The following is a 14,393-nucleotide window of genomic DNA, read 5'->3' on the forward strand; positions in this document are numbered from 1 at the left end:
GGTGAAATCCCCTCTCATCTGAGAAGAAGTAACCTAAAGTAATTTAAATGTTATATCAATTCCTGTCTTTCTTGTTGTTGTCAGCCACTAGATCCCAAACTGATGAAACATATAAGAAAGACTATAAGTTCTTGATCTCTGACAAGGAGAATGTCCAAGCCAAGAGGGACACGGAGACGCTCATCTTGGCTAAAGACAGCGGGAAGCAGTTCACCACCACCACCAGCGGTGTTTTAGGAGGAGGTGAGTCAAATATTCACGTCCCCCTTCTGGAGAAACAATGAATTTTTCTCTCACCTTTAAAGAGTTTCTCAAATTTTTCTGGACCTAATGTTGGATCCCAAAATTCCCATGAACCAAGGCTGGATTACCAATTGGTGTATCAACATCTACTTTAAGTATGTAAGGCTTTCACCACCGGCTCGTATTGTGAAGAACATTTTATCCAGAACATAATAAAGTATTACTAAAATGGTGAAAGAGACATCTCATTGAATAAACACGTCTAGGGTAAAGTATGATTCTCATGATCTCTCTCTCTCTCTCTCTCTAATTACTGAGAAGCTAAAGGAACAATCTTAGCTTTAATAACCCAAGGTGATGTTACTACAGAAATATGTTAATTATCTATTATTCAGCATATACTGTGAAAAAACACTAACACATTTCTGCAGTTTAAACTTTGTATTAACTGATTGCAGGTATCCCACATGTCAGACACAAACCCGACATGAAAAAACTTTAATAAAAAACAAAAACAAAAGGACCCGGGTAGTTTTAGTCTGTTTAGTCTGGTTTCAACAAGCTTGCATTAAGGTTGGTTGGCGCGCTTAATGGTGGGGCTCGTGGAGAAACAAACAGTTGCATGGATTGAGTATGAATCTTACCACGTCTGAAGAAAACACCTGAGGTCACGCTCATCTCAGTCCGCAGCGGCGACAGCACGAACAACATAACCGGAAAAACACCCTGTCTGATAATAGACCGTCCTCAGCGTCGAGCAAAGTGTCCGCGATGACTGCGGAAGCTCCGTCCTACCGTAGCTCCTCCACTCGTCCGTGCAGGTGAAGAAGGCGATTGTCTCTCACAATGGCGGCAGCTCTGCTAATCAAGCTAGCTCACTCCAGAGAGAAAAAATAACATACCTCTTCGGCCGCTTAACAGTCCCAAACTCACACACACAGTTAACATAACTTATACCATAAGAAACGAGTTAACTAGCAAATAGTCCACAGTTATCGCGTAACAGAATTACTCGTTAAACATTTAATAGTCCATGGCGTCTCTCACTGGAGCTCAACGCGATCCGTCACATGCGCATCTCCCAACCAACTTTTTTTCCCCTGTGATCACCCAGAGGTCAACCGGAAATCACACTCCTTCAGATACACTCTCCAAATTAAACAAAATTATTATTAAACCTTCTCAGTAATGAACAAGACTTAAAACATCTTATGAAATATATATTAACTGTAATTTAAACCACTTTCTAAACAATTATGAAAAACCGAATGGTAAATGTTATTATGGACGCAAAAATATATATTAAATAAATTCTAATAAACCTTAACACCAATCAAACAGAAATGGCATCTTATCGAAACTTCCTTTTAAGAAAAAAAACCCAAAAACAACAACAACTGATTATGTAAATAAGGTCATTACAAGTACTTTCATTGTTTTAGTTTTTATTGAGCTGTTTGCTGTAAAGTGTTTTGTCATTTTGCTTCCATATTTGCTTTGTTTAAACTAATAAACAGACAGAAAACCTTGTGCAAGGTAGTTTTATCCATCACAGGAGTACTGTAACGCTGCAACCAATAATTATTTTCACTATCAATACATCTGACAATGATTTTTTTGATTGACTGATTGATTATTTAGTCTATAAAATGTTGGAAAATGATGGGAAAAGTTCCATCATCTCAAGTTTACAACAGTCAAAAGAGTTTACTATCATAGTTTATGATCATAGAAAACTGAAAAACTAGCAAATATCCACATCTGAGAAGCAGATGCTTAAAAAAAAGGGCTTAAATGTTTAATCAATTATCAAAGTTGTTTGCAATGCATTGCCTGTCAGTCGACTAATTTACTTAATCACATACTTTATTTTATTTCTATTTTTCTTTTCTTTTCTTTGTTGGTATGGGCCAAAGCACTTTTTGTGTTGCATTGCATCATATGTATTGTCTTTTATATTTTAATGGTGTGTGTTGTCTCACTTATAAAGAGCTGTGTTTTCATATAAATACAATAAAGGTTATGTTAAAACGGCTTTTCTAAATTTACAGGGTCACTATCTGGAGATTCAATAAAGAAAGAGAAGCTTATTTCAAGCTACAGTGAGACGGCCCCACTGAAGACAGAGTCGGGCAACACTTACTGTGAGTGGTCATAAAAACATCCCTAAGAACAAAGAAATTATTTTGATTATAAAGATAACTTGATGTGGTGTTTATTTGTTCCTTCATCAGATGGATCATCGGGAGTTGTAATGAAAGACAAAGCCACCTATGCAGGTATTTGTGATTGCATGTGTGTTGATTTTTACATGATGATGAATATTTTAGTGTTTGAAAGTGAGGAGTTTGCTCTTTATTCTGTCTTCAGAGATTCACAGGGACAGTGGCATCTTCGGAGGTGGAGGATTTTGCTGCTGCTCTGATTCTTGTTGCTCCTGGTGGAAATGGCTGCTGGGCCTTCTCCTCCTCTCCCTTCTCCTGCTGGGACTCCTGTTTGGCCTCATCGCACTGGGTGAGTTTCACTTATGCAACACCATGAGATTTAATAGGGAAAAGTAAAAATGTCCCCAAAGATAAAACCTTAGGAGTCATGAGATTTTCCCTGGAGCTGCTCTGCAACGAAGCGCCTGGGAGAGACTTTTTTTGAACCAATAAAATGTGTGTTTCAGGTTTTACAGGCTAGTGAGCATTATTTCACAGTGCTGCTAAGAGCTGTAAATGTACTCCTCTCCCTGGAAATTTGATCTCTGGGTACCGTCCCGCTGCCATAAAGTTGGTCTGGCATTCATTGTCAGTGTAGCAGCTCCAGAAATTGTTGCTTGATGACATCAGAGACTTCACTTTGTTTTCTTGCAGCAGAAGAGTTGTTGATGTGGATTTATCCTGATAAAAATGTGACAAAAAAGGAAAAAGCTGCAATCATTTTTGCAACTTAAACTTAACTTTAACTTGCATGTAAAAGTGTGCACATCCAAACCTGTTGAGAAGTGAGTGACTGATTAGCACATATGGTAAAGTCATCTGATACTGTAGACCATTTACAGTACATACAGTAGCTATATTTACTGTCTTCAGACTTAGTTTTGTATTATTGTCAAACAGTACACAGTGTTCATCTATCTGCATATCTAAAAGGTTAGAATTTATGGATTTAAAATGAGCAAGAGGTACCGATTAATTTATTTTAAAAATGCTTTGTAGTGAGTTCCAGAATGCAGAAACCAAAAGCAGCCCTTTCAAGCTCAGTATGAACTCAAGGGACACGAAGCATAAACCAGTCATTAGTCCTAGTACGACTTGGTCCAGTGGACCAAACTAGTATTAACTAATATATGAAAGCAGCTTTCCAATAACAGCCTTATAAATAAACAAAGATGTGTGCAAATCACATCTCTCAGACAGGGAAAGGACTTCCCAACCTGAATACAATGGTGAGTGATATGAGCATCATCAGTAATGAACGGTAGACAGTATCAAGAGGCTTTAGAGTTGCAGCCGAAACATGCCTGTCAGATGTCCCCATAATACTACTACTCCCAGCAAGAGCCCAAGCTTTAGTTTTCTCTTTCAGCAAGGATGAGTTTTCAGCTGAGAATCAGGGACTTGACCAGTTCTGCACAGTGTTTTTTAAAGGGAGCATCTTATCAGCAACATCAATTTATAAAAGTAGTCAAAGGCTATAAGTCAACATCAGGGATTTTATCATTATCATGTGTGTCACTTTTATAAAGATCAGACAGGAAAGTTTGCTCAAAATTCCTACTAATCACCATGTGATGAAATAGTTTTTTCATCTTTGTATTTCTTAGACATGCTATTGGACACTGATCACTGAAGCCAAGCTCAAATACTCCCAAATCAGTAAATTTGCCATTTCTGTTTGTTCAAGTCAATCAAAGTCTTTTAAGTTTGGCCTGGAGGGATCAGTAACTAACTGTGAAAGATAATCATAATCAGAGGCAGAGCTCAACCAGTTTAAAATAAAATCACCTCCTCTTGAGTTTCTTTCCATTTTAAAAAGGTAATAATCATCCAAGGTATCTCAGAGTTACTCACAGAGCATTTAACCATGTTTCAGATAAGACAATAAAATCAGGATTCGTTTGAGTTACCAGGACTTTCAGCTGGTCCAGTTTTTCATGCTGAAGAATGCTGTGAATATTTAAGTGAATGATACCTAAGCCTTTCCAATTCTGAAAGCCTAAACAAGACCAAGAATAGGTAGATTAGTAGTAGACTGAGACCCTGGGGTATTTATAAGTGGTGGGGATGACAGAGCGGATGGACCTTGTTGCATCCTAGTGGCCTAGTGGGAATTGTATTGCAGGGGGAGTTCCCAGACTATGTTTAAACATAGTAGCAAGTAATGTGGAGAATGTCTTCAAGGAAAGCAAGTCAAATTATTATAAAAATAACGCTAACAAATTAATCAGGTATCAAAAATGATTATTTTTCTATCTGTTTGTTTCAGCTTAATGTAGACTTACATGCTAATTATATGTCTATTAACTTTAACATTAACCAAATCAAGTGCAAATCAAGAAATTAGGATTTTGGCTCTTGGCTTCGATCTATGCTCACATGTGTATCTAATGATTTGCTGTGTAATATACATGTACATTATTTCTGTAATGTGTTGTGTTTTACTGTAGATGCAATTTATTTTGTTTGAATGCAATACTGTTGTATTATTAAACAAAATAATAATAATAATGATAAAATAATAATAATAATTCACACAAAGTGCTTTGCAATTAAATATGGATAAAAGCAGTAAAATAAGGTAGTGATGGTTTTATATGTAGTTTGAACTCATGTGTTCTGTGTATGTATTTCTTAACAAATGTCAATGCCCCTTTCTCAGCTGAGGATGTGAGAAAGCTGAAGAATCGAGTGGCCACCCTGGAGGCTCAGTCGGCCGCCACTGCTCATACCAGTCGGTTCTCAGGTTCTTCCAATGACATCAACGGCCATGTGGGAGTTGGAGTTGGCGGCGGAGGTGGAGGCGTAGGCTCAGGCGTTGGTGCTGGCGGCTCCATGGGCGGCAGCAGTGGCAATGATATCGGCACTGCAGGAAGCTTTGGTGGTGCCAGTGGTGCCAGTGGGGCCAGTGGGGCCAGTGGGGCCAGTGGTGCCAGTGGAGCCAGTGGGGCCAGTGGTGCCAGTGGAGCCAGTGGGGCCAGTGGGGCCAGTGGGGCCAGTGGGGCCAGTGGCGGAGGCACCGGCACCAGCTTCAGTGGCAGCGCTGGCAGTGCTGGTACTGATTACGGTACCAGTGGCGGCAGGGGTGGTACCAGTCATAGTGGAAGCGCTGGCAGTGTTGGTACCAGTTATGGTGGAAGCTCTGGCAGTGCTGGTACTGGTTACGGTACCAGTGGCGGCAGTGCTGGTACTGGTTACGGTACCAACGGCGGCAGTGCTGGTACTGGATACGGTAGCAGCGGCGGCAGTGCTGGTACCAGTCATAGTGGAAGCTCTGGCAGTGCTGGTACCGGTTTCAGCGGTGGCACTGGCTTTGGGACTGGCGTGAGTGGAGGACACATAGACCATGCTGTTCTTCAGATGACAATCCAAAACATGCTCAGATCTGAAATGCAGTCACAGACATTCAGAGGTACTGACACACACACACACACACACACACACACACACACACACATACAGACACACACACACACACACACACACACACACACACACACACACACACACACATACAGACACACACACACACACACACACACACACACACACACACATATACAGACACACACACACACACACACACACACACACACACACACACATATACAGACATATACACACACACACACACATATACAGACATATACACACACACACACATACAATACTTCATGATAACTGAACTGTTTTTTTTTTCAGCTTTTCTAACATCCTCAGTGCAGGGAGAGAGAGGGCTGCCTGGACCAAAAGGTGAAATTCAAATAAAATCTAAACATATACCCCTTTTGCATTTAATCCGCAAGAGTTGTGTTTAATTTATATTCATTTATATTTATTTTTTATCCTTTTCAGGTGAACCCGGATCTAAAGGTTGGCAAAACAAAAACACCTACTACAAGAAATCCCTTCTTCAGATTTTTCATTTCTGTTTCTGTTGTTCTGTTGTCAGTTTTTTATTTGCGTTCTTCAATCATATTTAAATGTATGTGTCACTTGTCACAGGTGATGCTGGTTTCCCTGGAATTCCAGGTGAGGATTGATGACTGACATTTTCCTCAAGTCATTACCAGTATTTTACATTTTCGTAGATTTATTTTGTGGTATCATGATGTCATTTTACTTACTGTGACCTTTGACCTCAGGTGCTCCAGGTGCAATGGGACACGCAGGCCCTGAGGGTCCTAAAGGACAGAAAGGAAGCCAAGGTACAGAAATCACTTCAGGTCAAACTACATCATACAAGTAAACTGTTCAGATTATTTTGAGTGAGTGAGTATCTGTATGTAAAATGTGTGATCAGGTGAACATGGGATGGAGGGGCAACCAGGTATCAGGGGTCGTGAGGGCCCAGCTGGCCCCAGAGGTGAGCCAGGAACTGCAAGCTTTGGACTCAAGGGTGACAGAGGTACGGCTCACATTGACAGCAGCAAAAAAGTTGTGTGCTCATTAGTGATACAAATAGCAACTAATTTATCTTGATTAAAAAACAATGTGTCACTACAGGATGTGATGTGTTTGGTTTATGTAGGTGCTCCTGGAGAGCCTGGGGTTCCTGGGTCTGTGGGACCTGCCGGCCAGATGGGACAAAAAGGTGAGATCACTGAACATAAATCATTGTCCCTTTTGTTTTCATGTTTAGATAAATGTCACATAAAATTATCTAAAAAGGAGCATCTTCAATGAACAGCACCAGGTGGCAGCATTGAGTCAGTTGCAAATGCTGCCTCATTCACATCAATATCAAATAAAGCCAAACAAGATCTGTACATGTACTGTATTCAAGAATTAAAACGCCCCAAACAATGAAAAACTAAATATATTGAATTTTTATATATAAAATTCATGCTGCTTTTACTTCTAGGAAAACACCATATTATGAATAAAGAATTATTCTTCCTATCCTTTTGTTCCCTTATTTAGTATTTATGAGCAGTATATACATACACATTTAATAAATATTAGCACACTATGATGTAGCTGTAAGAAGATATAAGTGTTTATTAATGTATCTGTCAACAATTATATCTATCTGTATCTATCCCTGTGGGCACCCATAAGTGGAAGCTGGTGTATAAACAGATAATGAATGACAATATAGTAAAACACAGTTGTAATAATATGAAATAGTATGTCTTCACAGTAAAACTGCTGATAAATATTGTACATTAATAAACATTTAAAATGTTATTCTATCTATTTAAAAATACATTATAATGTGTTATGAACCATTTATTAAATGTTTATATACTGTGTATAAGTACTGAACAGGGTTTTACCTTTAAATAAGTTTTCATTTTGTTTATCATTTATCTTGTTCTGCTATATTACAATTTTCTTTATATTTTTGATAAATTAATATTCACTATTGCACCTATAACAGTTAAAAATGATGAACTGGGGATTACTAATACAGTATAATCACATCAGCATTATTTATCGCAATAATGATAATAATAATAATAAAATAAAATTCTTAATTCCACAGTTCCACATTAGCACAATACATTTTTAGTTAGATTATTATGATGTGTGAAATGTTTTTTTTTTCTTAAAATTATTCATCTTTGCTGCAGGCTCAGCAGGAGCTCCCGGTCTTTCTGGGCCACCAGGTCAGTTTCTCCCTGTTTTCACTCATGTGCACCATAACAGTGACTCCTAAAGTTGAATGTTATTGAATTTACTGGCACCAACTATAAAACACTGTTAGCAGAGCCTTGACTTAATCCCTGACATTTTACATGAACTGTTTTGTTATAGGTCAACCAGGTCCTCAGGGTTTCCGTGGCGAGTCAGGGTCACCTGGGCCTAAAGGTAGGTCACATGGATCTTGTTCACTTGATAAACACAGTGAAATGCACAGTTAAGACTTTATTCTAAATATTATAATATTACTCACAGTCTCTCTTCTCACTCTGCAGGTGACAGAGGACTTGCTGGATTTCAGGGACTTAAAGGTTTGTTGTAACTACATCAGATTTTGATAAGAGTTGTGTGGTCAGTGTTTCTAACCATAGGTTAATTAATTGTTTATTTTAGGTGAAGCTGGAGACAAAGGTCTCAGAGGTCTGCAAGGTCAGTCCAGCTTTGTGAATTAAACTATATTTGTAGAGGTCATATTGGCATATTCTATACCTTGTACAGTCAATATGAGTTTTCTCATACAGCTGTTCCACTCCTTAGGTGATACTGGTTTACCAGGTCTGCCCGGGCAAGCTGGAGAGAAAGGATCCAAAGGGTCAATGGGTGAGTAACAGGACCTCCAACCTCAGATAATAAATTGATTCTGAGATTCTGAGCTTATGGTATCGTGCTTCTGAACTATAGTTTGACATTTGGGAAATATGACTGTGATAGTTTGCCATTTTCTGGGTGTTATGTCTCGTACTATTTTGTGGCATGGTGGAAGTGGTAATTTACTGGAGTTTCCGGCGATAGTGAACTCAAAATGTTATTTTAATGTGACTTGGCTGTAATGAGTTAAGGTGGTGCGTGTGATCATAATAAAAATTGTACCCATCCAAGAAAGTGGAAGGAGCACTTAAAACTGAGTATAATCATTTTTAGTATGTCTTATTCTTTTTTTTAGAATTTTATTTATTCTATATATTCTATTTTATATATTCTATATACAAATTTTATTTATTCTATATATGTGTATATATATGTATATGTATATATATATATATATATATATATATATATATATATATATATATGTATATATAGTTTATTCTATAGTCTACAAATTAGTTATTTCAGCAACTTAGAATTAAACATAGTAAATGTGTCTTTATCCTTTCCCTGAAAGTGTTGATGTTAACTTTATGTGAAATCATTATAACTGAGTGCAATGTTGCAGTAATGAGATCATCCATGAGGGGGCAGCAGAGAGGAGTCCTCCCCCACCCCCTTCCCCCTCAAAAACCCAATTGAACATTTTTTTCTCTTTCTTTCATCAGGATTGTCTGGACATGATGGTGCAAAAGGATCAAGAGGTAAATTAGTCATTATATAAGTACTACAGATACACTTATTTGAATAATAGCTGAATATGCACCAGGACGTGGTGCTGAATGGCTTCACAACCCAAAAATGAATGAGGGTCAGGCTAAAAACAAGACTTTTCCATACACAATTTTGAAAAAAAAAACCAAAAAACTATAACTTATATATTTGTATATTTGTTTTTAATTTTATTTTTCAGGTGACCAAGGATCTGCTGGGCCACCTGGACTCAGGGGACCTGCTGGGCCTCCCGGTGATGCTGGACTTCCAGGTAAAGTGAACATGAAGTCATTCTTATGAAACACGATCTTTAGCTATATTAACATTATCATCAGTGGATAATATGATGCGATATATTTACCCTCTCCACCCTCCACCACCCCTCTATAGGAGCACCTGGGCTTCAAGGACCACCAGGTATGACTCTACTATTAATACAGCACACATTGTAGTTTTATTATTTAATTCTGTGAAATATCATTGTCTTACTTCTCAACACTATAAATGTACTTTTATCTTATTTTTAGGGATACCAGGGAATCCAGGACAACCTGGCGCCAAAGGTACAGCTGCTGTCAACTTCAGCTTCAGGCTTGAGGGCCTCCTGCAGTTTTCTAAAATAGTGTTTTGTGCTATTCATTAAAAAATTCTGTATCTGATGTGTCTCTCTATTTTTAGGTGACACTGGTGAACCCGGAAGAATTATCAATGCAGGTAACACAGCATGATAAAAATTAGACTTTAACACATTATTGATCAGACTATAGTTTGAGTATATCTGAGCATTGCTTATTTTTTCCAGCTGGTTCCACATCTATTGGCATCCCAGGACCACCTGGGCCCTCTGGTCCTCCCGGCCCTGCTGGACCTCCTGGATTGTCAGGTCTGACCCTTGACAGCCCAGAAAGTAGCCAGATGATGTCCTTGACATTCTGCATATCTAGCATCTTAGCCCTGAATCATAGTGCCATAGCAGTAGTCACAATTCTTACTTACTTATTTATTTGTATTGTTTTTTTTATGCTTTAATTCATTATATGTTATGTTGATTTCCAATCTCAGGTCCCATTGGCCCTGCTGGTCTGCCTGGCCAGCCTGGTAGGTCATCACACTTTTTTTCTCCCAAAGGAAGCTTTTTAGATTGTCTGTTGTAGCCCACAGAGTCTAATAGATGCTGCATTTTGTTTGTCCTCACAGGTCCTAAAGGTGACAGAGGATATAAGGGAGAACAGGGAGAAGCAGGAATATCAGTGAGAACGACTGAAACTATAAGTTCATCTGGAACAAGGAGTGAGTACTTCTTTTTGCTATAAGACATACAGTGTTTAGGGGTGAGAAATAACCTGCTGCATCTGTAGTGTGACATTATCTGAGCTTAAAGGAAAAATACGTAAAATTTAAGAGACAATTAAACAACACAATCTTGATATTGCAAATGAAAAGTTGAATTTATAAGCAATAAAACTAGTTCAGCATTGATGCTACAGCCCATGGCTGACTTAAGATAGATGTCTAAACCCATCCATTGCACAAAGCTGTGTAATCCTTGATTTTATAGACTAGGACTAATTTGCCATGAAGTCTGGTAGACCCCTCAGTTCCATTCACTCCAGCAGAAATGATTTGTCTTCTGGAAGAATTCAATAGTCAAGGTTTCATATGTCATACACCTAAGAAACGAATCCTATCCACTTGGGGGGACAAGCGGCCGGGCAAAATAAACCTGAAACCTTGTCAGTATTAGCACAACCACTAACGCAGTGTCAACCACTGCCAGCTACAAGCTAACAAACAACATAAACAAATAAAAGATGGTAACTACACTAACCGCTCTGATATGTCTTGTAGTCACCGACTTTGGTGCACAAGACACTCCTCACTCCTCAACAAACTCCTGAGTCTGACTGAGGCTCAAACATGTGGCTGGCCACGATTTGTCCTCTGCAAACCATCTTGATAAACACTGCTCTTTCACTGTCAACCTAGTGCAAGCAGCGGTAGTGGGCAGGGCATAAGGCCTGATCCAGAATTTCTCAATGAGGAAGTAAGCGTAGATTTGCTTCCAACCAGTTTTCACAATTTTTTCACTTTTTATGTGGGAAAACCATGGATGTTAAAAAAAAAAAAAGTTAATCATAGCAGATTTTTTACTTTGTGTAAAACATCTGGAACTTTAAGGCAGCCCTAATGCTGCAGACTAATCTAAAATATATTTGTTAAACTAGTCCCAGCGGCATATGGTTAATGTTAGCTAATGTCAGCAAACCTTAGATAGACATTACTTTAACTGACTTTGGGTGTGTTAGCTGGCTACACAGTCTTCCCTACCTGAAATTATCACTCATGGCCAAAGTCGCTGCTCTTCAGCAAAGGGAAAAATGTAATTTACTACACTACTACACCCTGGTTTGTCTATTTCTACAGACCACAGTATTGTTCATTAAATGATCGTTGATTAAAATGTGTTTTTATTTTGGCTTTAGCTCAATTTAGTTCTGGTGGAGCCTCAGCACTACCCGGCCCACCCGGCCCCCCGGGTCCACCTGGTGTTCCTGGACGTCCAGGTAAATAAGACACAACATACTCTGTTGCAAAATTAAGTTCAAGTTTTTCATATATGAATATATCAACAAATGAGAATAAGTTTTAAAAAAACAACAATAGTTATCGAGGAGACCATCCTTAATGATTATGTAGGATTTGTCTGACGCCATCTGAGAATGATCGCCTCCTGCTCCTGCTGTGTCGTCTTCTAATATTCTTCAAATTGTTTTCATTAGGAGATTCAAGACAAGGACCTCCAGGACCACCTGGGCCTCCAGGTCAGCCAGGCAAGTATTTCAGCTTATAAAATATATTGTTTCATATTTGGATACAGAGGTGAGTGGATCATACAGTGTGGTTGGTATTTTGTGGAGTTCATCTGTTCTTCAAGTGAAGCTTTAACAATCATTTTTACCTTATAGGTTATGGAAGACCAGGACCTAAAGGAGACAGAGGAGAGTCAAGCTTTGCATCCAGCTCTGGTATGTACCAAAACTTAGACTTGTGCGCTGCCTTGATATGGGTTACACATGTAACCCAACAGTGACACCACTGATTCAACACTGCTCTTCTTACAGGAATGTTTTACACTGGACCACCAGGACCACCTGGGCCTGCTGGGCCTAAAGGATCAACAGGTGATCAGATTTTGTAAAGTGGTCTGACCGCTTTTGCTTCATTTAAGACAACATCCACTCCATAAGTTCTATTAGCACTTTAACATGACATTTCTCTCAATATTTTAGGTTCTCCTGGACCAAGGGGCTACCAAGGTGACTTTCTTTGTGCCTTTTCTGTCTATTGTATTTAAATCATTAGCTTTTTCACTCTGTATTTGTTGTAGGCCTACTAACCTTTTTGACTAAAAGTTGTGAGCCTCCCTCTGAACAGACGTTTTCAGCATCAATAACTGTGACTGCTCATTTGTGTCTCAGGTGAACAAGGACAGCAAGGTGTGCCCGGCACCCCAGGAAGACCAGGAAGCTCTGAGAGAGGTCGGCCCTTTTTCCAACAAACACAAATCATAAATATTCAAATTTAAAATTAAAAAAAATAAATTATTTATTTATTTAAGAGCCACCCTTGTGATACTAGTGCTGAGGATGTGTGTGGAGCAGGCTTAATGCACAGTGTGATATACTGACACTGTATATTTATTTCTTACAGTGTCAACTTATGCTGGAGGACACGGGATCCCTGGTCCACCAGGTCCACCAGGGCCACCCGGACGTCCAGGACCACAAGGAATCAAAGGTAAACCTTACATCACACTGAAATCTGCAGATGTTGTCAGTGTTTAATTGTCTGTATTTCACAGCAAATACTGTATCCACCTGATAATGCTTTTGTTGTTGTTTATCATTTCTAAGGGGACACTGGAGCTCCTGGTATTTCTGGCTCTTCAAGAGGTAGAGGAAAACATCATTATTGTCCTAACTACTCTTTATAATAGCTCACAGTGGCTTTAATGTTTGGCATATGTTCTCTTCAGGGTCTTTACTATCACTTTTTTTCCCCAGGCTCCATCTCTGTCACTTCAGGTCCTCCTGGTCCCGCAGGTCCTCCTGGCCCTCCAGGCCAGCCAGGCTCTTTTGCTTCTTCTAGTGAGATGCGCCTATACATCTCTGACTATCTAAGTAAGTGTTGTTCTGAGGCAATGTCACAAGGTCACAGGCTGTCAGGGGGACAGAACAGAATATTAACATGTTTAATTTGATCCATGCAGGTAGAATCAGACAGTCTGGTAACCCTGGACCTCCAGGTCCACCTGGGCCTCCAGGAATCCCTGGAACCCACTCAGGCTCTATAGAGGACATTGCCGCTCGGATCATTGCCTACCTGCGAAGTAAGCTAGTGCTTTTCCCCAGAATTTATATTACTAAATGGTAGTGTGAAAAGAAGGTCCTTATGGATCTGAATTATTATAAATACCTTTAACTGTGTTGTGCAATTTCAGGTTCAGGCTCAGGCCTCATCATTGGTCCTCCAGGACCACCAGGTCCTCCTGGACCTACTATTGAACTTCAGTCAGTCAGTGATGTCATTGCTGTGCTTCGGAGTAAGTACAATATATATTCACACTAAGACAAATGGTATCAGATACCTCTGACATCTTATACACATATTACAGGTGTCTGTTCACTCAGCATCATCTAGTTCTGAGAGATCTATGAAGACAAACACATTTCAGGACTTGCTTTTTCAGAGGATGCACCAAGCTAAACTGTGTCTCTGCTGTGATCTGTCTAGGAGACGATGTGAGGAGATATTTGATCTCAATTGCACAAAAACAACAACTACCATCAGGGGGATCAGACGGACTTGTAGGCAGTTACAGTATAGAACAGATAGCGACATATGTCTTCAATATCATGAATGGTAAGTACAGCTTGA

At 39.2% G+C, this 14,393-nt stretch overlaps 1 protein-coding gene across 2 annotated transcripts in view; it reads left to right on the forward strand.

The window, feature by feature from the left end:
- The window catches only part of col17a1b (collagen, type XVII, alpha 1b), a 29,324-nt gene that overhangs the window by 10,729 nt on the left and 4,202 nt on the right, over positions 1-14,393 (forward strand). For both annotated transcript variants that reach the window (XM_056394547.1, XM_056394549.1), the window contains 36 exons: positions 85-243; positions 2,295-2,387; positions 2,478-2,522; positions 2,614-2,757; positions 5,110-5,859; positions 6,150-6,200; positions 6,303-6,320; positions 6,453-6,479; positions 6,593-6,655; positions 6,751-6,855; positions 6,979-7,041; positions 8,024-8,059; positions 8,208-8,261; positions 8,369-8,404; positions 8,487-8,522; positions 8,631-8,693; positions 9,410-9,445; positions 9,655-9,726; positions 9,846-9,872; positions 9,983-10,018; positions 10,134-10,169; positions 10,258-10,338; positions 10,518-10,553; positions 10,653-10,745; positions 11,939-12,019; positions 12,236-12,286; positions 12,422-12,481; positions 12,578-12,637; positions 12,746-12,772; positions 12,935-12,994; positions 13,167-13,253; positions 13,370-13,408; positions 13,520-13,636; positions 13,726-13,845; positions 13,957-14,058; positions 14,250-14,378. In XM_056394547.1, the coding sequence (XP_056250522.1) occupies positions 85-243; positions 2,295-2,387; positions 2,478-2,522; positions 2,614-2,757; positions 5,110-5,859; positions 6,150-6,200; positions 6,303-6,320; positions 6,453-6,479; positions 6,593-6,655; positions 6,751-6,855; positions 6,979-7,041; positions 8,024-8,059; positions 8,208-8,261; positions 8,369-8,404; positions 8,487-8,522; positions 8,631-8,693; positions 9,410-9,445; positions 9,655-9,726; positions 9,846-9,872; positions 9,983-10,018; positions 10,134-10,169; positions 10,258-10,338; positions 10,518-10,553; positions 10,653-10,745; positions 11,939-12,019; positions 12,236-12,286; positions 12,422-12,481; positions 12,578-12,637; positions 12,746-12,772; positions 12,935-12,994; positions 13,167-13,253; positions 13,370-13,408; positions 13,520-13,636; positions 13,726-13,845; positions 13,957-14,058; positions 14,250-14,378 (3,093 nt within the window). The remainder of the gene's footprint in view (positions 1-84; positions 244-2,294; positions 2,388-2,477; positions 2,523-2,613; positions 2,758-5,109; positions 5,860-6,149; positions 6,201-6,302; positions 6,321-6,452; positions 6,480-6,592; positions 6,656-6,750; positions 6,856-6,978; positions 7,042-8,023; positions 8,060-8,207; positions 8,262-8,368; positions 8,405-8,486; positions 8,523-8,630; positions 8,694-9,409; positions 9,446-9,654; positions 9,727-9,845; positions 9,873-9,982; positions 10,019-10,133; positions 10,170-10,257; positions 10,339-10,517; positions 10,554-10,652; positions 10,746-11,938; positions 12,020-12,235; positions 12,287-12,421; positions 12,482-12,577; positions 12,638-12,745; positions 12,773-12,934; positions 12,995-13,166; positions 13,254-13,369; positions 13,409-13,519; positions 13,637-13,725; positions 13,846-13,956; positions 14,059-14,249; positions 14,379-14,393) is intronic.

The sequence above is a fragment of the Seriola aureovittata genome, chromosome 14, assembly GCF_021018895.1.
Source record: "Seriola aureovittata isolate HTS-2021-v1 ecotype China chromosome 14, ASM2101889v1, whole genome shotgun sequence".
In the NCBI taxonomy this organism is placed as follows: domain Eukaryota; kingdom Metazoa; phylum Chordata; class Actinopteri; order Carangiformes; family Carangidae; genus Seriola; species Seriola aureovittata.